Source organism: Pseudoliparis swirei, chromosome 19 (genome assembly GCF_029220125.1).
Source record: "Pseudoliparis swirei isolate HS2019 ecotype Mariana Trench chromosome 19, NWPU_hadal_v1, whole genome shotgun sequence".
Lineage (NCBI taxonomy): Eukaryota > Metazoa > Chordata > Actinopteri > Perciformes > Liparidae > Pseudoliparis > Pseudoliparis swirei.
In genome coordinates, this window is record NC_079406.1 from 13,555,959 (window position 1) to 13,576,138 (window position 20,180).

Genomic DNA, 20,180 nt, shown 5'->3' on the forward strand with positions numbered 1-20,180 from the left:
CAAAATGGCATTGTAAAAGTGATTTTATAGTAAACATTTGATCCTTTGTACTTCTCCTTGACACCGTCAGTTGTGCCATTCATCTGTCTGGTGACTCCACCCTGAACACCCTGACCAATCAAAGTAGATTCTGGCTCGTAAATATTTCAGTGCAGTGTAATGAAACCCAGGTGACCCAGTGGCTGTGGTACGCATACGCATGGGATGGCCACTGTGAACATGAACGCACCTGTAAGTACCTTCTTTTATCAAGCACATGTGTAAAGATGTGAAAGACAATAAAGGACTTAAGACTGATTGATTTGATCAGTTTTGACCAATTTCCATGTTTCTCCAGTTGTGTGAGGGAGGAGAACCAGTGAGAGTGGGAGTAGTTCTGACTGCACTCACAGGTAAAGCAAAGACAAACAATATATCATCTGTAAATGCGCTATGCTCTCTCCTAAATGTGTGTTTACATGTTTGTTTCCTTGTGTTTGGGTAAAGACTATGTATCTATTGGTGAGGAAGGACGTGGTTTGGACTACAAGTCGGGAAATAATGAGGTAAAACATTTGGATTTGCATGAAGAAACATTTAAATATTTGCTCTGTGAAGCCTCTGATGTTGTCTCACGGCTATAATGTGTGTTTCAATCAGGAAGCAAAATCCTTCTCCTTTGACCAAGTTGTGACTGTTGACAACATACAGGTACCAAAGGGCCTCTGACCTCTGATTTACATCAGTTTGAGATTTACAGCTTTTTATTACCAAACTTATTTGAATGTCTGGAAACTAAAAGCCTGAATATACATCTGCAGATTTTCCAACCGGAGTTCCTGCAGCCTCTCGCTGAGTCAATATCCAGTGGTTACAATGGAGCGCTGCTGATATGTGGAGCCTTCACAGAGAAGATTAGCACTCTGATTGACCAAACTATCACCAAACAGGTGGAGCTCAAAACAGAACTACTCTTAATATTGTCAGATTTGATCTATAACAATTCATCTTACCGCTGACTCTGTCCTAGGTCTTGGCAGATCTGTTTAGTAGTGTGTTGCCACAAGGGGAGGAGGAGTTGTTCATCTCCGTGTCGTTCGTTCAGGTTTGTCCTTCCATTCATGAGCATCACCATGAATCATATCAGACACAATGTGGTGCAAGATAACTGATGTTTGTCAATCTCAGTTTTACCCAGATGACAATGCTGTGGATCTCCTGAGCCCCAGGAGACAGAGTCTAAAACTTGTGGCTCACCCCGTCCTCGGGAAGTGAGTTGAGCTGATGACCATCGATACAACCAACACATACGCATTCTACATGTACATTTACCTAATATGAAGTGTAAACCAAAGGTAGTCTTTGTTTATCTTCTCAGCCTTGTAGGAGGTGTATGTGAGGTGTGTGTGTACTCAGCGGAAGAAGCCTATTCTCTGTATGAAACGTGCAGGGAGAGCCTGAAGGCCGATGGAGGATCCATCTCAAGCAGGTAGAGCACAGGTCAAATAAACTCTGGCCATGTAATCCATGAATTAAATAACATTAAATGGATTATTTACTATCGCTGCTCTCATAGAACTAAGTGTCTGTCGCATTAGTGATTGGATCATCACGCAGAAAATGTGCCGCTGTGCTTCGTCGTGAAGTCCTGAGCTTCCTGAATGAATTGACTTGTTATTGTCTCTACATGTTCCTCGTGGCGCGTGCGCCTCCTTCAGATGTAGTTCCCTGTTCTCAGTGGCTGTTGAGTGGAAACTTCACCCAGAGGAGGTGGAGCCGGAGGTCTGTCGCAGCAGACTGCAGCTGTTCAGACTGGCAGGAGGAGCCAGCAGGACCGACCTCAGGGGGTCAGTCCTGTACTCAATTACAGTCAGCTATCTATTACATGGGCCAGAGGAACTGGAAATGATATGCTGATGTTCAGCTCCATGTTTCAGCAGTAATCTGACTGATTGGAGATGTTCCTGGTGAATTAAAGAGGTCCCAGGAAATATGCTGGAGGAAGAAATGCTAGTTAGTTTAAACCTTTTAACCCCTTTTTTTCCAGAATGCCCTTTAAAAAGTATCTTTAAAAACAACAGTCATAGGAGAAGTCCAGGTGTACATACCTTTTAGGGTCAAGTCAAATTAACAATGAAGACATTTGCTCCCATGTAAACAATGTTATTATCAACATTGCGCAAGATCATCTGCCATGGAGACTTTAAATCACCCAGATTTCATATAGATGGTATCATATTCATAAACAAGGTGCATCTGAAAAGCTTCACGGTCTTCATTTTTATCTCAACACCCAGAGCCTCTTCACATAAAGCATGCCAAGTGTGAAGTAGGCCTCTTAAAATACAGAACCATGACAACACGGCTCATCATTTTCTGCCACAAACACTTTCCAGAGTCAGCCCACTGGTGAAGGTTGTGGACCAAACTCAACGGGAAGCCACATCAAATGACAAGATCCTCCCTTTCCTCCTAAATGATGCCTTAACAGGAAACAGCAGGACGGCCCTCATTTACTGTATTAACCCTCAGGGTAAGCGTTCCTCTGAGCCTGGCTACACCAAGTTACCCATAATCCCTTGATCATAGCGATGACTTGTCTTTATCCATCAGGTCTTCTAGATGACGAGACCCCCTGCGCTTTAGCTTTGGCCCAGAAGGCGAGCGGTTTGGTCACCAGGGCCACTGTTTATCGCTGGTTTCCAAGAGCAAACGAGCAAAAGATCAGAGATAGCATTGTGGACCAAAGAAACACGATGATGTCGCAGGGCGGGAGCGAAGTTCACAACACCTTCAGGCTAGCAGAGCTGACCCAAAACCTGCAGGTAATTCATTAAATAAACCTAGAAAGAAATGGTGCTTGTAGTGATATCTGTAGACTAAATGAGATCAAAGTTGAAATGCATTCTGCCGTCTTTCAAACAGATTGTGAAAAATCAGTCTTGGGAGAAGAGGAGGGAAGAGTCAAAGAAGATAAAAGGCAAAACACAGGTTCCTACTTATGTATTAAACATTTCCACAAAGTTTAACAGAATGATAACAGATTATGTGTTCCCAACATTATGAAATGAGAACCATTTTTTGCATCGATTTGGCAGAGTGGTCGGCCTCCAAAAAGCAATGTGCACAGCAGTGACCACAGAGAGGCTTCAGACCCAATGAAACACTTACAAGCTCAACTGAAACAAGAAATGGAAGAACATATCAGAGGTAATTTGCTGTGATAATATGTTCATATATAGGGACATCCATGATATTGACTTGTGTGTTTCTCATATCCACAGAGGGTAAAGGGGATGTAGAGAAAGTGCAGGAGAGGGCAGGAAGAATCCAGCAATTGATGGATGCTCTCAGAGAGGAGACACTCAATCCAGCTGCTACAGAGCAATCTGACCTCCGCCAACAAGTAATGCTCTATCTATTGAATATGTTGTATGCCTGTATATCTAAGTGGATACTGTATTAACAAGGCGTTGTGGTTATCTATTAAACATATTAACAATATGTATGTGTGTGAGAGTGGGTTATTCACACTTAGCACATGTATTTTGCTAATTTAAGTCTCAGTTGGAATATAGCAACGCACAAGAACAGAGGAGGCAATTTAAGGAGGACCACTTGAGATTAATTCAGGAGGAGGTGGAGAAGATGGAGAGAGACTTGGCCCAGGAACCGCTACTGGTGAGATCATGAGATGCGCTGTTTAGCATTATTCAGTTTGTGATCTATCTTAGCTGAGGATGCTGAGTCAGTTTGAATTAATTCAAGGCTGGATTTATGGTGAGCAGTGGAAACGACTGCATGTGCAACTTAATTCTGTTGTTCCCTTGCATTTGTTATGGTTTCATCCATTCCTCTGCTAGACAGAAGGCCCCCAGAGAGAGCTGCTGGTGCTGACCAGAGAGAGGCGGGTCCTGGTGCTGCAGATAGAGGCCCTGCGTGCTGAGGCCCAGCAGGCTGAGCAAGACCTGCAGAATCAATATCAACACCAACAAACAGAGCTGCATTGTCTGAGAGAGGAGAGCCTGCAGGTTGGGAGAGGACACACTTTGAGAGAACACCGATTCAAATGTTACTTTTTCCATTTAATTTGTTTTATTATTACTTCACCAATATGGATAATTCATTTTCTGTTTTACTGCAGGTGTTCAGAGTGTTTCGGCAGGTAAGTGAGGAGCAGAGGAGGATGTCAGAGAGCAGATACAGAAGTGTGTTGCTGGAAGCTGTGCAGGATGCAGTCTACCTCTCAGCCCAGAACCAGGAGCTGCAGGCCGACAACAAACAACTCCGTAAAGGTGCGTGTATGTTCCTCAACCTCAACCAGACTGCATGTCATGTTGGAGAAAGAACTTCCCCTGACCTCTGAAGTCAAATGTTGCACAGAGGCCCAGATATGAAGATTTCTCTCAGCATTCAAACATACTGCGTTTCTCTTTTACAGCATTGGGCGAGCTAAAGGATACTCTAGCTGTGCGGAGTGGTCCTATGGCTGAAGGGTTATCCCAACAACACTGAATGCATCACCGGAATATGTTTCTGAAACATGTAATGCAAATCATGAGAAATAAAACTAGTTTTGACAGTTTATTCGTTATCATGAACACACTTTGACATTGTCCTTAGCAGAGAATAAAATACAAAAACAAAATTACACGAGCAGCACTCTTCAGAAATGTTTCACTGAAGATATAAATGATCATGATTTATTTCACTTGCATCAGTGTGAAGACATTGTGAATAACATTTAAAAAAAGATACTTGTCAAAAGTAGGGTTCAGCTGACAAATGTTCACACGATATTGTTGGTTACAAATAAAAATATGCGTTCGATTCTCGATTTCAGAAGGCAGATCGCTAAAAAGGCAGAAAGAAAAAAATCACATCTGAAAACCCAATGTACAGACTGTAATGAGTTACATTAACTATCTGTAGTACATGAAAGCTGCCAGTACAATCATAATAACAGGGAGGAGGAAAAAAGGTGTGAGCTGCAGCCCCAAGACGGCCCAAGACAACAGAGCGTTCACCAACATGGAGCAGGAAATGACAAACAGTCTGCCGATCCCGCTGCCGTGCTTCAGCACCACAGACATCAGAAGTCCGTTAGCTGCCTGCCCTGCTATGATGGCCCAAACCACCCCCGAGTATCCCTCCAGGAAGCTCTTGTCACCCGCTACAAAGAAGGAGGAGATCCCATTTATTGCCACCCCAAACACATAGAGGTAGAGATTCTGCAAGCTGAGGGGCAACTTCTGGCTCTTAAGCACCTTCTCTGTGTAAACTGCTGCAAGCCCTGAAACACAGCAGTACAGCAGCACAAGGAAAAGCCCCCACGCTGTGATATGAAGCCCGGGACCTTCCGCCTTCACACGGCCCCCTAGATCCAGGCTGCTGTAGCTGTGACACACCCCTGCACCCATGAGGAGCCCCAAGGCCCACCACTGAGAAGGCCGGAGCCTCTTGCCCAGGCAGAGTGAGTACAACACGGCCGTGGAGGCAATTTTCAGGTTAGAGAGGACTTGGTATGAGCTGGGATCCATGTAGTCCTGCATGAGAACTACCAGGTTGTTGTTGAGGGCGTAGAGTATCGCAGGGACTGCATAGGGGGCCACACGGACTAGAGGTGGAGCCGCATATAAGGCGGACGTACCCCCGGTGAACACGAGAGTCGCCAGAGAAATTAGGAGTTTGGATAACTCGATCATTACAACACATGAGGAGGGGTTGAAAGGGACTTGGCCGTGTACCTTGGTGAGGGCGATGAGTGGTGCATGAGAGCCATAGATAAGAACCATCAGCCCAAACAGGACACCCCACAGAGTCCTCTTCCTCCCCTGTCTCCTAATCTTTCCTGGGGATCTGGGCCCCACATTCTCAATCACAATCATCCTCAATTATTCAAAAGAAACAATTTCTCAAACTTAAATACTAGTGCAAAACACAAAAAATATATATCTCAGCCATTTAAATATCCATTTTAAATTACTTCTGCATTAATCTCTGTATAACTTTGACTATGTATTTTAATCGGAGCAATAAGTAGGAGACATTTGCTGGAAATGTGAAAAATCTGATGGACCAAACATTAAACCATTGTAGGAACAAAGTCTTCCACTCCGTTAACTTGACACAGACACAAGTGGAAATGAAACAACAGTATGTAACTGAACCAAGAAAGTAATACGCAAATAAAAAAACATCAGGCTTTTACTTTGATTTCTCAATGAAAGTCCAGTTGTATCCTTAAACCCATAGTCCAGTCTTGAAGGCTGGTCCTTCACAAGCCACTGACAAGACAGCAGCAGTATGTATTTCTCTTGTGCCCCTTCGGTCACTGACCAGACGAGCAGTCAGCCCGAATCATTTTGGCCCTTTTTTACAGCTGTTAATAAATTCTTTCAAAGTCCTTTCAACGTTGGGCACTTGGTAGTTCTGTGCCGCGTAAATGCCAGTGACTGTTCCCAGCAGCACTCCCAGAAAGGCAGAGGAGCGTAGCTTGGCCACCACATAGCCGGCCAGAAAGCCTTTCAGAAATGGCGATCCCAACACTGAGTCTCCCTTTAAGATTAAAAGACGGGTAGAATAGTTATAAGCACAGTCGCACCAAAGAAAGGGGACACACATATGGGTGAATAATATCCAACATATTTACAGCACAAAAAGGGGAGCATAGGCATCACAATCGTGACAAATTTTCAACAATGTAACACACCAAAAAAATCACAAGAGGACAAACAAAAAATAAACCCCATCACCCTCTGTGTGGGGGAATGTATTGTAATTTAAAAAATACAAGACGTGTTTCTGCTAATCTGCTTATTTACACTTGCCATGAGAATTACACTCTCCATCCCCAAAACAACAATGCACACCGACTTCACCACTGGGGAGGTCGATTATCAGGGGCACCGTTAACAACTTACCTGAGGGATTCCTACAGAAACATCGTTCTCCACGCGCCTCTGGATCGCCTCCAGCTGATTTTTGAGCCTCGTCAAGTCTTTTAACTGTTTCAGAGGATTCTGTAATGAAAGCAATGACTCACATTTAAATTAGAAAACAGTGTACCAATACCATCGTTAATCTAACTGAGGATAGCTAGCGTCAATACAGCCTAAAGTTAGTCACTGAAGAGCTTCTGCAACTAAACGGCAGTCTCTCGATGTTTGCTGGTTTACTCATTTGCAACATAATTTAACCAGCTCGGTGATCGATTACATTTAATTTAGGAAAGATCATCGCCTCGTTGACTTAATTTGATAGACAATTGCCTGTAAGAGGACACATATTTGTGTCCTCCTCTAGCAGTAGCTGTCATTTGACGAAACATGAAGGTAAAACATTTGAAAACAACAACATTGTGCAATTCGCTCACCTTGTCATCCGCCATGTTTGCTCAGATGGATGGTCGGCGTTCGGCTCGTCAGCCTGGGACTTTTGTTGTTGTTGAATCAACTCGATTAATTTGGCCTGGGACAAAATAAGATACCCATATATTCATCCCGAGGAAAGGCGCTCCATCCGTGACTTGTTGCCTTAATTTGGTAGTTTGAAAGACCAGATTAGTTCATTTAGCACATTGAAACTAATGCATTCGATAATAAAGCCCGGCCGGGTTGTACTGGGTACCAACATGTTGGAGTAACTTCATCAAAGTTGCTTTTGGATGAAAGCGTCAGCAAATGTAACGCTAACGTAATACCGGTGATGGGGAATAAAAGCCGAGGGGACGCACGCGACGCATGACTTTCACGTGTCAAAAACGTCTTCCGTGATTGGCCCGTACTTGTTTATTACGACATTTTATTGGATGAAGACCATGGCAACAAACCGCCATGTTTTTACAAATCGAAGAAGGGAGGCTACTTTAAGGACATTTATGCATCGCAACTCATTGATTTAATATGAAGCTCAGCTGAATTCCAGCATTACCTTCCGTCGGGAAGATGCCTGACTTCATCAGCGACTTCTAAAGGTCGCCCAGAGCTGTTTGTAGCGCCTCGGGTCGTCGTAGGTAAGGCTTCAATAAGAAGGCATTTCATTGGATACCTCTGACTGTGCAGGCAGTATAAGCACACGTTATTACATCTACTTTTGAAGCAGGGAAGGACTGCTGCATTTCATATGTTTGCGCTTTATTAGTCTCCCAAGAGCAATATGCATGACACGTTTCCATGGTATATTTGTAAGACACTTCCGTGCTATATTCTCTCTGCATGAAGTTACTTCCCGTAGTCAACATGCTACTCTGTGGCTTTTACTTGACATTGTATCTCTGTGTGCCTCTTATGGGATATAGCTACACGCTGAGCGATGATACACTTCAGAAATCCAGTTATGTCATTAAAGTACAGATGAGTAATGCTGCTCAAGTATGTGCCTGCTGTGCCATCTCCACATTAGGAGGTTATAAGCGTAGTAATATGCAAAGCAATCTATATTTAATAAACCTATATTTAGCTTAAATGTATGCAGTCTGATACACATCCCCGTAATAAACTAAACTCTCGTGAAGGCTCAGACATAAACAACCGACTAATCTTGTCATATTTTCCAAGTTGGCCTGAGATCTTTGGAGATCATGGAGAAAGTGGAGGTGTTCGAGGTTGTGAAAGTGACTGAGGAGGTGGAGAGCTACTACAGCAAAATGGAGGTGACTATTCCAAAAAAGAGGAAGAGCAAAGGTCAAGAAGACAGTGTTGAGAAACCTAAAAAGCCTAGGTAATGTACAAAGTCCAAAAGACCTTCATTCACAGCTGTTACAATATAATGCAAATTATGACCCTGTCTTAACAGGGATCGGGCCTCTACAAATAAAATGTCTCCCCCTTACTGTCATGTACTGATTGAAGATGTGGCATGTCTGTCTGTGTATCTGTTTTTAGGTCTGCCTACCTGCTATACTACTTTGATCTTCATCAGATTATGCAAAAGAAAATCCCGAGTCTACCACAGTCAGAGATCAACAAGAGAATCAGCGAGAGCTGGAAAAGGCTCAGTGTAGCTGAGAGAGGCTACTATCTCGAGAAGGCCAAGTCAGAGAACGAGGGCAAAGACACTGTAAGATGCATTCTAAACTACTTTTGGACATAAATAAAACGTGTTAATAACATTAGAATCATCTTGCCTGTCTGAAGGTAATTCAAATGTATATTTTGATATCTTTCTGTTGTCTGAATATCTTTTGTTGAGATTTATGATGTTTCCTAGTCTCCAAGAAATACTCAATCGTGGTGGTACCAAGTAAGGCACAACCAATTCTAAACAGCTTAAGGGTCAATAATAACCTACATGACCAGAAAGTGCAAAACAATTAGCAGAAAACTCTATGATAAACAAAACATACTAGGATAAACATATCAGAAATTAAACTAATTTTCCTGTTTAATAGGTTCTGAGACCTGCAGGGATAATTATGTATATTATGTTGCATCAGTGGCAACTTGCAGCAGTAATTTAATGATAGTGCAAAGCAAACAACCACAATGTTTCCACAATGGAGTGCTTGATTTTGTATCGGTTGTTGAGGATATCAGAGTCCTTCTGTATGATTAAGCTTTGCCGAGCACTCATTTTGTCAATTGGCTTGATTTAGTTTGTAATGAATACATTTACCTCATGTAACTGGAGATGAGGTCAGGAAGAAGTGACTCATTAACATCAAGAACCACAGCACAAATAAAGCAGCTTTTACCTGCTTTGTCTTAAAAATGGCCAAACTTGCTGGTGGCTATTATAATGTCAAAGGGATAGATCTATGGATAGCTATGAACAATATTCTCGATTGTGCTTTTTCCTCAGTCGTCTCTCAACCTCTCCAAAGATCTGCCTGGCTTCCGCAAAATCCTCCCCAGAGCCAGTTACTTTCTCTTATCCAAAGGCTGCTCCTCAAATCAGCAGCTAGCAGGCGCTCAGTCAGAGGTGAGGTTGGAGGCTCTGGACTCTCCAGGGGAGGGAGGCCTGCCTTCAGTCCCTCTCCCCCAGTTCACACCTCTTGAGTTGGACAGTGAGGTGGAGCTTTCTGAGCAGTCCATTGTTGTCGACGGCATAGCAGACGAAACAGAAGTGGTGTCTAATCCCACAGACCCCAAAGGCATCCCTCGCTGCTCATCCTCCTCTGTTTCATGCAAAGCCCAGTCCTCTATAGATGCTCACGTCTCACAGGGCTCTGGTGGCCTTACAGCAAATGGGGTCACTCTAAATGGAAATGAGACAAGAGTTGCTGCTTGTGGTTATGGTGGAGCGATGGTGCAGCAGATACAGGGGGAGATGACACATGTGGTTTCCATCGTACCCACACAGGTGAGACTGAAATGTCTTTCTACCACTTAGCAGAATGAGCTTAATTTACTCAAGAATTATTGACCATTTTAATCACAGAAAGTGTTTTAACTAATGCAGCGTAATGATTTGTCCATCAATTTAGAACCTGCTAGAGTCCAAGTCTTTGCCAGGTGTCAGCTCTGTGGGCCCATTGATGCTGGTCTCTGTCGGAGCCAGCACAGAACAAAGTGCCAAACCTTTCTATAAAATGGTAAGCACCAACATTATTCATCAACCTTACAAATGTCAATACTGAAATTGGCAAGCAAAGAGTCTAATAATGTCATTATTTAGATTTAAGATGATCGTGTCCATCGCAGCTAGGAGACACGAACCTCCATGATTTGCTCTTTTTTGCAGTCTGTTAAGACATACACCCGAAGAGGTCGAGGGAGGTGTCTAAATCCTGGGTGTTCGTTTGTTTATGTCACCCGCCACAAGCCACCAAAGTGTCCTGAATGCGGGAACCACTTGGGTGGAAAATGGATCCCTGCTGTAAGTGTCAAACAACATCTGCACAAACAGTTTTGGATGCTCAATCTTAAAAGAACATCTATGAGTTGCCTCCTCAAGTCAGTTAACCTTGTCTGCATTTACGTGTTAGGCAAAGAAGGCACAAGAGAAAGGACCTGCGTCCAAGCAATTGCCACAGAAAGCTGAAACCAAGACTCACGAAAGCTGCCAAGCCACACCTCCCCCGGCTCAGAATGCAGATGTCATTGAAATAAACGCCACTGGGAGCAAAAAAGTAGGGCAAGTTCAACGGCGCGCCAAAAAGCAGTGTGCAGTTCCAGCTGAAAAGCCACCAGAGGGCAGCAGCACCAAGGAGCAGGAACAAAACAAGACAGCAACCATGAAATTGTAATGACAATTTTTTTTATTGGGTTCTGTTTGCCACATGGATCTCAAGAGCATGTTGACCATGTGGACTGTGACAGCTGTGTGAAAACGGCTGTGTTTTCAGATTAGTGCTAATATATACAATACTTACGATACACGTGATGAATAGATTTAAGTGTGTTTATTTGAAATGCCGAAGTGCATGGAAGTGTGTGATTGGAACCTTCAGTTGACCCGAAAATATGGAAGGAATAAGATTATGAGACATTTGCGTTTTATTGCAGCTGTTATTTTCACTCGTAGTTTTTGAGAGAGCCTTTTTGTTTTACACCATCGGTCTTTCTCAAAATTACTCTTTCATATAATGTTGCAAATATATAAGTCAAGCTGATATGACTGAAATCTGCTTTGTTGCAGTGCTAAAAAAATTAAAGAAGGTTATTTCTCCATTACATAGGTTTCCTTTATAATTTCAATTACGTCTTGTAAGTGACAGTTCTGACTGTTCCCATTCTTTTGTGATAGTTGTCATAGTTGCAGCCCAAAGTATTTTTAACAAACATTAATGTCGCACTAAAGTGTTTTGCAGCTGTTGTCATTGCCGGTCTGGATGATTGTGTGCATTTCACTTGATGTACTTTCATTCTGTCGTTGAGTAGACCGATGAAAGGCCGCCTTCAGAGCACGGCTGGCCAAAGCCAAGACGGAAGCAATGCTGCAGTTCAGAAGAGGCCAGTGAGAGCCATACTTCCTGCCTACTATAACACAGGTGAACTAAAACATACGGCACACGGGCAATAGTGTTAAGCCGTTCAATCAATCTACATATAGGCTTGTGTTTGTGTTACTAGGCCGGGCTTTGTTCCAGATCATAACGGTCCCACCTGACAAAGGAAAGATTCAGAGTGCAAACGACAATAAATCATCAACCGGTACTGTGAATCATTTGATTTGTATTATATTTGATTAAATGTCATCTTTTAGTTCGTAGTTTGGACACAGTCTAATTGTATGTTCAGTCAGCGCTTTGTTATTGGCATACTATATGGTATTATACAGAGAGGGAGTGATATACTGTAGGTGACTGCACATTCTGAGGTCACAGCTCTCAGCTGATGCGATCATTGTCTGACAACCACAGCGCCTCGAGAGGGTTTCTCAGGTCTCAAACCCAGCACTTTAAAGCAGCTCGGCCAGACGGTCCCAACAACTGTAGCAAAGCAGGTTAGTGCACACACAAACACACACACACACACACACACACACACACACACACACACACACACACACACACACACACACACACAGACACCTAGAAACACATAAATACAGACGGCAAAGGTTCAGATTTGGTCCAATATTGTCTTTTTCCGTATGTCTTTCGTAGGACTCTTCTGTTCCAGTAGCTGGAAGCCAGCCGAATTGTCCAATGGTCGATAAGGGAGTGAATATCGTGTCATTCGTCCCTTTCAAACAACACACCGTTTCCAGCTTTGTCAGTAAACTACTATATATAACACTAAATATTCCTCTGTAATGTATATTTATTTCTGGATATCCCCTTTTTCTTGATTTGTGTAATTCTTGCTCTACTTTGTTCTTTTAGGATTTGGGACTGTCTACAGCTCGAGGAAGGGGTCGATGTAAGAACACGTCCTGTGACTATATGTACAAGAACAGACACAAACCTGCAGTGTGCCCTAAGTGTGGCTGTGAGCTGACCCAGAAGAGCGCCAAGGCAACCAAGGTGAAAGCTTACTTCCTTCAGATTGTGCTGTAGTTCTGGATTAGCTTTCAGATGTATCTCTTGCCCTTGAAGCCCTTTATGAGTCTCAGAACAACCATGGGTCTACCTCTGCCTCTTACATCATCACACATGAATACAATAATGTCCCCAGTATGCAGAAATATTGAGTTACACAATTTGTGGAACGGGTGAAATTGCTTGGTTTTTGACAAAAGTGGGTATGTCTGTAGAGGGAGAGGCTTGTGTGTAACATAGAATCCATTTTCATTCACATGTTTCCAGTTGAGAGTTCAAGGTCCCCCCGTGTTAATTGAAATGACATGTTGTCAACATTGAGCCTGACTTTGGAGTGTTATTTGACGCGGTCGGTACCGATGGATGGATTCCTTGATACCAGTTTGTGTTAAGACTGACAATACAGCCTCTTAAAGACAGAAATGTCAGCCATTCCGCGGGTGTCAGGGTGAATGACGATTTTTTTCTTTCCTTTTGTCAGTCCGAGACTCTGCTCGATCCGTACCAGACCCTGAGTCCTGCTCAGAAGGACATCCAGCGCCAGAACACTCTGCAGCTTCTGCACCGCTCCCTGCAGATCCCTGAGAGCGAGACTGAGCTTCAGGAAACGCTGACCCTCATCCAGGAGCTCAACAGTCTCCAGATCGTCTTGGTTCAACCATGTGGACAGGAGCACGGGGACAACTTGGAGACGGAGACGCTGGTGGAGTCTGGGTGGCCTCAGTTCTATGAGTCAGCAGCAACTCACTGTGGCTTGTGTAGCTATCCTCTCTTCAAAGGAGGTCAGAGGTGAGAAGATGGGTCTCTGTATGATAACCGTTCTGCCCCTGGTACCATCATGTTGTGTTGATGTTCTCCTCCCGAATGTCTCCTCATATATACGTGTGTGTGTGTGTTTGTTTACATCGTAGTACCGTCGCAGGACAAGAAGACTGCTGGCTGCTGACTGAGACTCTGATCCAGACGGCCACTCTTCAGCTCAAGGTGTGTCTCAACGTTCAGTGTCTGGCTCTGCACAGCTTCACTGACCTACATCCAGGTAAACGGCACCACAAGTGATGAAGCCTCATAGTTTTAGCTTCCTCCTGGTTCGTTGTCCTCCATCGAGTTCCAAGCGATTTGTTCAGAATTTCTCAAATCAAATGCTCGTACTTCTGGAAATTCTGGGTTTCACCTCCGTTTCATGATTTTCAGAAGTACACTGATTGTTTCATGGTGGAAGCTTCTGCAAATACAAATGTGTTGCTGAGACTTTACATTATTTACATTCAGTATTTTATTGGTCTGTCAAGATGAGACACCACAACTATGAACTATGTGTCTGAAGTAAGATTTCAGTCAAAAGTACTTGACCCCTTTTTTCCACACATTCCCACTCTTGTGCTCGCATTTATTAGGAACATGTTTTCAAAATGTTTTACTTGTTTTTGTGTAAGTGCTGATGAAAACCAGCCAAATTATTGTAATTTTAAGATTAAGACACCAACATATTGTGATATTTAGCTACTTATTGTGGCCAGTATATATTTCAGAACCAGCATTATGTCACATTCTAAGATGAAAATGCAAACATATATGTAAAACTGCTATGAGTATCATCATGTATCACGACTGTTTGAACAGAAACTTTCTCTAGCTTAGTATAAGACTCTTAAGTATATATTGGCTGCAGCTTTCCACACTGTTTTCTTTTATGTGTGTGGAAGACCACAGTGTGTTTTGCTCATGTATTCATGGTACAGCAATGCATCAACACGTAACTGTGGTATGGCCGGATGTCAGCTCGCAATGTTCAGTCAATGTTGATTCTTTTGTGACAGGTTTGTTCAACATTGGGAACAGACTGCTTGTAAGTATTGACCTGTTTCTGAAGATCAGGACCTGTATCAAACAGGGCCAAGCCCCCCCTCAGGCAGCCAGGACCACACTAGACCACACCCCCAATCACCCTGGTAAACACTGGATTCAACTCTACATACATGAATTCTTAATTTGAAAATGTTGCCATCTTGGATCTCACTTGTTTCCCTTTTGTCACTCAGTCCACGCGCTGAGTCCAGAGGAGATCTCTCAAATCCAGGAGCTTCTCCTGAGTGGCTACTGGGCCTTTGAGTGTCTGACGGTGCGCGATTACAACGACATGATCTGCGGCATTTGTGGTGTTGCCCCCAAACTGGAGATTGCAAAGCGATACACAAGCAACGTCCTGGAGCTAAAGAATGTGGAGGTAAGAGATTAACATAAAGAATTGAGGTGGACATTAACAAATGTAGAGAGCCGGTGTCATCAGTATTCTTTCCTCAAACCTACAGAAGGTAAACTTGCGAAGATGTTGGGTGTACTGTAGTGACCGCTTCACTAGCTTACACACATGTCGTTCTGTCCAGTTTACTTGGCCTGAGTTTTCAGTCTCGGATGAGGTACACGTTGACGACTTCTGGCTGACGATGGAAAGTGAGGCTATCGAGCAAGCAACTTTCCCCACGGACATCCCCATCACACGGGTGGATGCTTCCATCATCGCTCCCTTTATTCCCCCGCTGATGAGGAGTCCCACTGTCATCAACACAGAGAAGGACAAGGTCCTGTCACACACCCAGCCGCCCTCTGGTACAGGATTCCTTTAAACCACTGAATGTGTAGTAAACTGTTATGGCGTCTGAAATAATGGAGATGTGGCTTAGAGAATGAGATGAAAAAAGATGATGGCATTAAGATGGATGGTATGCTTTGTTTGATGGTGCAAATGTCTGGGTTCCAGTTTCAACGTATTGTATATTAAGTGTTACTTGTTGAGATATCCTCTCATGTTTAATGTTTTCTTGTGAGTAATAGTTTTCATACGTTACAAGTTGCTTATATGGACCATAAAAAAAACTTATTTTAAGTTGTTAATCATCTATTTTAGGAGATCCATCAGTTTTGGTGCGTCTCATTCATGACGGTCAGCTAAGACTCGACAAGCTAGAAGAGCACAGCGAGAACGAGCTGAGAACAATACTGGACCGCTGCGCAGCGAGTTTCACCCCAGACTCCACGAAGGTGAGTGAGAGAGAGAGAGAGAGATAATGAGGGAGAAGGAGACAATCAAATGTGTTGTGCTCACATGTTTTTGCTGTTGTATATTAACTAGTGCACAAATGCATACTTCAGTGAACCCATGGCTGGGAACAGTCTTCTGGTAAAACAATACTTTGACCACAGGCGGCCGGGCCCGACTTAGTAGAGTCATTTGACCAGCACCAACGTCATGAGCGTTATTAATTAGTATCGCCGAGTGGTGCTGTTCCTGCAGGCTATCCGCTCGTACTTGTTGACTCCATGGAAGTAAAGAAAAGTCAATGAGCTGCGGCCAACATGCTAGACTCGGTCGGCAGAGCCTTGAAGCCTGGACCCCGGTGCTACACGGGTCTCTTTTCACTTAACATGTCAACACACAGACACTCAGACACAGACACACACAGACACACAGACACAGACAGACAGCATGTTGAATGTAAAATACTAGCTAGTATACACATGGGTTAAGTTCTTGGCCTTAAGGAACAGTCAGACTTTGTCAGCATATTGGTTTGCATCATAGTTAAAAGATGATTTCCTTGTTCCTAACTTCTATTTTTGTGCGATCTTGCGTCATTAAAAGCCTCCTTCTTTTCTCCCGACTTAGAATGAGCTGCTGGGGTCCCTGATCTCCTTGTACACACTTGTTCATGGTGGCCTCTCCACGGCCCCACAACCCCCTCCACACCTCACTGCTGGCAAGCTGTGCAAGGTCTGCCCCCACAAGGTGAAAACAGCAGCTCGGTCATATGTGAAAAACAAATTCCCTTTTCAGATCTGCCATTGGCATGCGTCTGGGTGATCATCAGTGGACAGCTCCTCCCCCAAATGTGGTTGGAGCAATCGGACCTCAGTGCATCCTCAATGTCTCTTGGTTGCATTCTCAACGGTACTTTGAGGTGTCCGCCTGTGATCTGACCACCCATGCATACTGCCGGGTCTGAACGGGGCCAAAGTCGGCTCAAACTCAAATGTCCCCTGTGTAATTCCAAGTGTCTCGTGTTACTCATCTTTTGCGCTCCCATACCTGTCTCCAGGTGGTGTGCGGCTCGAAGTACTTGGTGAGAGGAGAGACTGCTCGGGACCACGTAGACCTGCTCCTGTCCTCCCGCTACTGGCCCCCAGTCTACGTTAGTGACTGTGCCCGTCAGGTGGCGCTCTGTGCTGACATGCAGTACCCAGAACAGGCAACCCAGATGTGGAGCAGGAACCAAGGCTGCTTCTCTGACCCTTTCGAAAAGCCGGAGGTGAGTGATTGCAATGAAATCCAATTATCTATTTAGGAAACCCCATGTGTTTAAAAAAACAAAAAAGAAATAAATGTTTAGAGTTAGACCTGTCAATTCCGCTTAAGTAAAAGCAGGATTAAATGTAGTTTTCTGAATTTTGTGCCTGGCCTTAGCCTTTCCCATCCAGTATAAGAAATCTCAGATTAGGCCTGTAATAAAGTCCAAGTCCATCTACACTACCGTTCAAAAGTTTTTTTCAATAAAGATAACATTAAATTAATCAGAAATACACTCTCTACATTGTTAATGTGGTAAATGACTATTCTAGGTGGAAACGTCTGGTTTCTAATGAAATATCTCCATAGGTGTATAGAGGCCCATTTCCATCAACTATCACTCCAGTGTTCTAATGGTACATTGTGTTTGCTAATCGCCTTAGAAGACTAATATCTGATTAGAAAACCCTTGTGCAATTATGTTAGCACAGCTGAAAACTGTTATGCTGGTGATATAAGCTATACAACTGGCCTTCCTTTGAGCTTGAAGTTTGTAGAACAAAATTAATATTTCAAATATTAATCATTATTTCTAACCTTGTCAATGTCTTGACTATATTTTATATTCATTTGATAAATAAAAGTGTGATTTTTCATGGAAGACATGAAATTGTCTGGGTGATCCCAAACTTTTGAACGGTAGTGTAGTTCTATCAGGAAGACGGTCTCACACTGTGTGCTGTATGCATATATACTTGTTTCTTGGATAAAGGCCCACACTGTGTTGCTGTCTTTAGTTTGTGTCATGTGCTGAGCTAGAAGAGCAGCCGTACAGCGCGGACCATTCGTTGGTAGCCGAGAACCAGCAGGTCCACCCCATCACCAAGTCATCGAGTTGCTGGCTGGTTCATCCTCCTGAAGCAGCCCAGGAGCCTCCGGCTCCGTCAAAGCACCACTCAATGGCCCTCTGCAGAGATCTGGAACCCTACGTCCACCTGATGGCCGAGCAGGCAAAAGAGGAGGATGACGAAGGTGAAGAACCGAAAGCTGAGGATGACGAAGGTAAAGAACCGAAAGCTCAGGTTGACGAAGGTGAAGAACCGAAAGCCCAGGATGACTCCGCCGTGAAATCTGAGGACTGTTACTCGGTCAGTCGTGCGCGGCGCCAACCTGCAGTTTTCAACAACACAGCTTATTACTACCTTTACAACCGCCTGGTAGATTTCCTCACCAGCAGAGACATCGTGAGCCAGCAGATCAACTACGTGGTAAAAGCCTGCCAACCGGGAGAGGTCGTGATCAGGGATGCTCTGTACCGACTGGGAGTGGCACAGATCAACACAGAGAAAGAGGGAAATGAAGGAAGTGGAGTGGAGGGACAGACACACGAGGTAGGGACAGACACGTATGAGGTCGAGCTGCCTGAGTAGAAATGTTCAGGATGGACAATCAACATGGATGACCTGAATGTAAAGATGGCTGCATACACAGACAGGAGAACAGATAATAACAAGAGACATGAGGACAAATGAGGTGCCATGAGGAGAGAAGCAGGTGCTACCAGAAGGAGCCAGGAGGCGACACGGCGCTATCTGCAATTCAGTGTTGGCAGACGTTCTCCTAACGAACCTGTACAGCCTAAGGGTGTGTTTGTGATGTGAGGAAATATCAGCCATGGTTACTGTGAATAAACAAAGAAAATAAAGGTCAGGGAACAATATCAGGGAGTTGGTATAAGTCAAAATGATGGAGACTAAAATGTCAAAATTATTATTTCAAATGACTAAAGGAATGTAACAATGTGTTGTTCACCATTAGGGGGCCATGAAGTGAAAGTTTGAGTAACGGTGTTCCTGTGACTCAAACAATGTAAACAGGATTTTAATAACTCTTCTAATTCAAGCCTGAATGTATTTATTATTTCACCATGAATATAGTATTTTGTATTTATTGCCGCTTTTATGTCCAGAAGCATTTCTGCTTTTACCTCTCCTCTGCTACTGGTGGTCTTTTGGACTGAGAAGAGAAGTGAGGATCAATGCGTCTCTGTGGAACGTACTCATTCATAATGTGGTGATGGATCTTTTATATTGAGTCTTCTCAATGGAGATCCATTCAAGGACTCATACAATTGATTGGCTTCATTTCCAATCCACAGTCAGCCTTTGAGAATAAATTGAAGATATTTTAAGAGATCTGCATGAGGTGCTTTATAGAACTCACTTTTTGTCACCGATGCTTTGCTTAACAATTAATAAAAAATAGTTAAGGTCAGACTTAAAGTGTTCAATAGGAGACACTGAAGACATCGCAGCACGGTGGCTCAGTGGTTAGCACTGTCGCCTCACAGCAAGAAGGCCCTGGGTTCGAATCCCGGTCGTTCCAGGTCCTTTCTGTGTGGAGTTTGCATGTTCTCCTCGTGTCTGCGTGGGTTTCCTCCGGGTACTCCGGTTTCCCCCACCATCATAAAGACATGCACCGCAGCCTCACCCCGGTTCATATGGATGAATGAATGTTGGCGGTGGTCGGAGGGGCCGAAGCCGCTGATTGGGAGCCACGCTTCCGTCAGTCTGCCCCAGGGGAGCTGTGGCTACTGATGTAGCTTACCACCACCGGGATGACTGTGTGTGTGTATGACTACTGGACTCTGGACTTTAAAGCGACTTTGAGTGTCAAGAGAAGCGCTATATAAATGATTATTATTATTATTATTATCGTATATTATGTAGATAAAGAAAATAGTTTAAACAATTATCTTGTAAATGAAACTGCTGATGTAACAAATGGATATGAATGAGTAATTAAATAAATCATTAAGTTGATAGATTATAAGAAATCATTGTCTGATGAACAGTAAGAATATGGAGGTGCAATATCTCGGTGATTTAAGTAAACTTGGCTTTGACCACTTATACCCTTTTATAACTCGTCAGAAGTGGTGGACGGTGGAGGGAGCCTCAGCCTCATGTTGGCCACCACACACATAACATC

At 43.6% G+C, this 20,180-nt stretch overlaps 4 protein-coding genes across 4 annotated transcripts; 2 read left to right on the plus strand and 2 right to left on the minus strand.

Annotated features, from left to right (window-relative positions):
- Positions 1 to 204: 204 nt before the first annotated feature.
- si:dkey-201i24.3 (kinesin-like protein KIF17) lies at positions 205 to 4,564 on the plus strand. Its single transcript, XM_056440149.1, has 17 exons — positions 205 to 231; positions 338 to 392; positions 487 to 545; positions 640 to 690; positions 801 to 929; positions 1,010 to 1,084; positions 1,168 to 1,250; positions 1,358 to 1,468; positions 1,698 to 1,826; positions 2,376 to 2,512; positions 2,593 to 2,804; positions 2,905 to 2,970; positions 3,078 to 3,189; positions 3,264 to 3,385; positions 3,843 to 4,010; positions 4,124 to 4,274; positions 4,421 to 4,564. Exons 1-17 carry the CDS (start codon positions 205 to 207, stop codon positions 4,492 to 4,494), a joined length of 1,761 nt encoding a protein of 586 aa, XP_056296124.1. The 3' UTR covers positions 4,495 to 4,564.
- On the minus strand, positions 4,551 to 6,312 carry slc35a4 (solute carrier family 35 member A4). Its single transcript, XM_056438846.1, has one exon. The coding sequence runs from the start codon at positions 5,865 to 5,867 to the stop codon at positions 4,902 to 4,904; it is 966 nt and encodes a 321-aa protein (XP_056294821.1). The 5' UTR covers positions 5,868 to 6,312; the 3' UTR covers positions 4,551 to 4,901.
- A 14-nt stretch (positions 6,313 to 6,326) lies between these two features.
- On the minus strand, positions 6,327 to 7,681 carry LOC130209284 (SLC35A4 upstream open reading frame protein). The gene is made up of 3 exons (XM_056438848.1): positions 7,355 to 7,681; positions 6,903 to 7,001; positions 6,327 to 6,537 (listed from the first exon to the last, which is right to left on the minus strand). Exons 1-3 carry the CDS (start codon positions 7,367 to 7,369, stop codon positions 6,340 to 6,342), a joined length of 312 nt encoding a protein of 103 aa, XP_056294823.1. The 5' UTR covers positions 7,370 to 7,681; the 3' UTR covers positions 6,327 to 6,339.
- Positions 7,682 to 7,855: 174 nt separating this feature from the next.
- On the plus strand, positions 7,856 to 20,011 carry hmgxb3 (HMG box domain containing 3). The gene is made up of 21 exons (XM_056438844.1): positions 7,856 to 7,993; positions 8,538 to 8,700; positions 8,865 to 9,039; positions 9,781 to 10,281; positions 10,406 to 10,513; positions 10,663 to 10,797; positions 10,907 to 11,163; positions 11,802 to 11,911; positions 11,994 to 12,074; positions 12,284 to 12,366; positions 12,530 to 12,637; positions 12,749 to 12,889; positions 13,386 to 13,693; positions 13,816 to 13,943; positions 14,725 to 14,856; positions 14,947 to 15,131; positions 15,292 to 15,514; positions 15,813 to 15,946; positions 16,572 to 16,691; positions 17,002 to 17,211; positions 17,987 to 20,011. Exons 2-21 carry the CDS (start codon positions 8,561 to 8,563, stop codon positions 18,617 to 18,619), a joined length of 3,912 nt encoding a protein of 1,303 aa, XP_056294819.1. The 5' UTR covers positions 7,856 to 7,993; positions 8,538 to 8,560; the 3' UTR covers positions 18,620 to 20,011.
- The last annotated feature ends 169 nt before the right edge of the window (positions 20,012 to 20,180 follow it).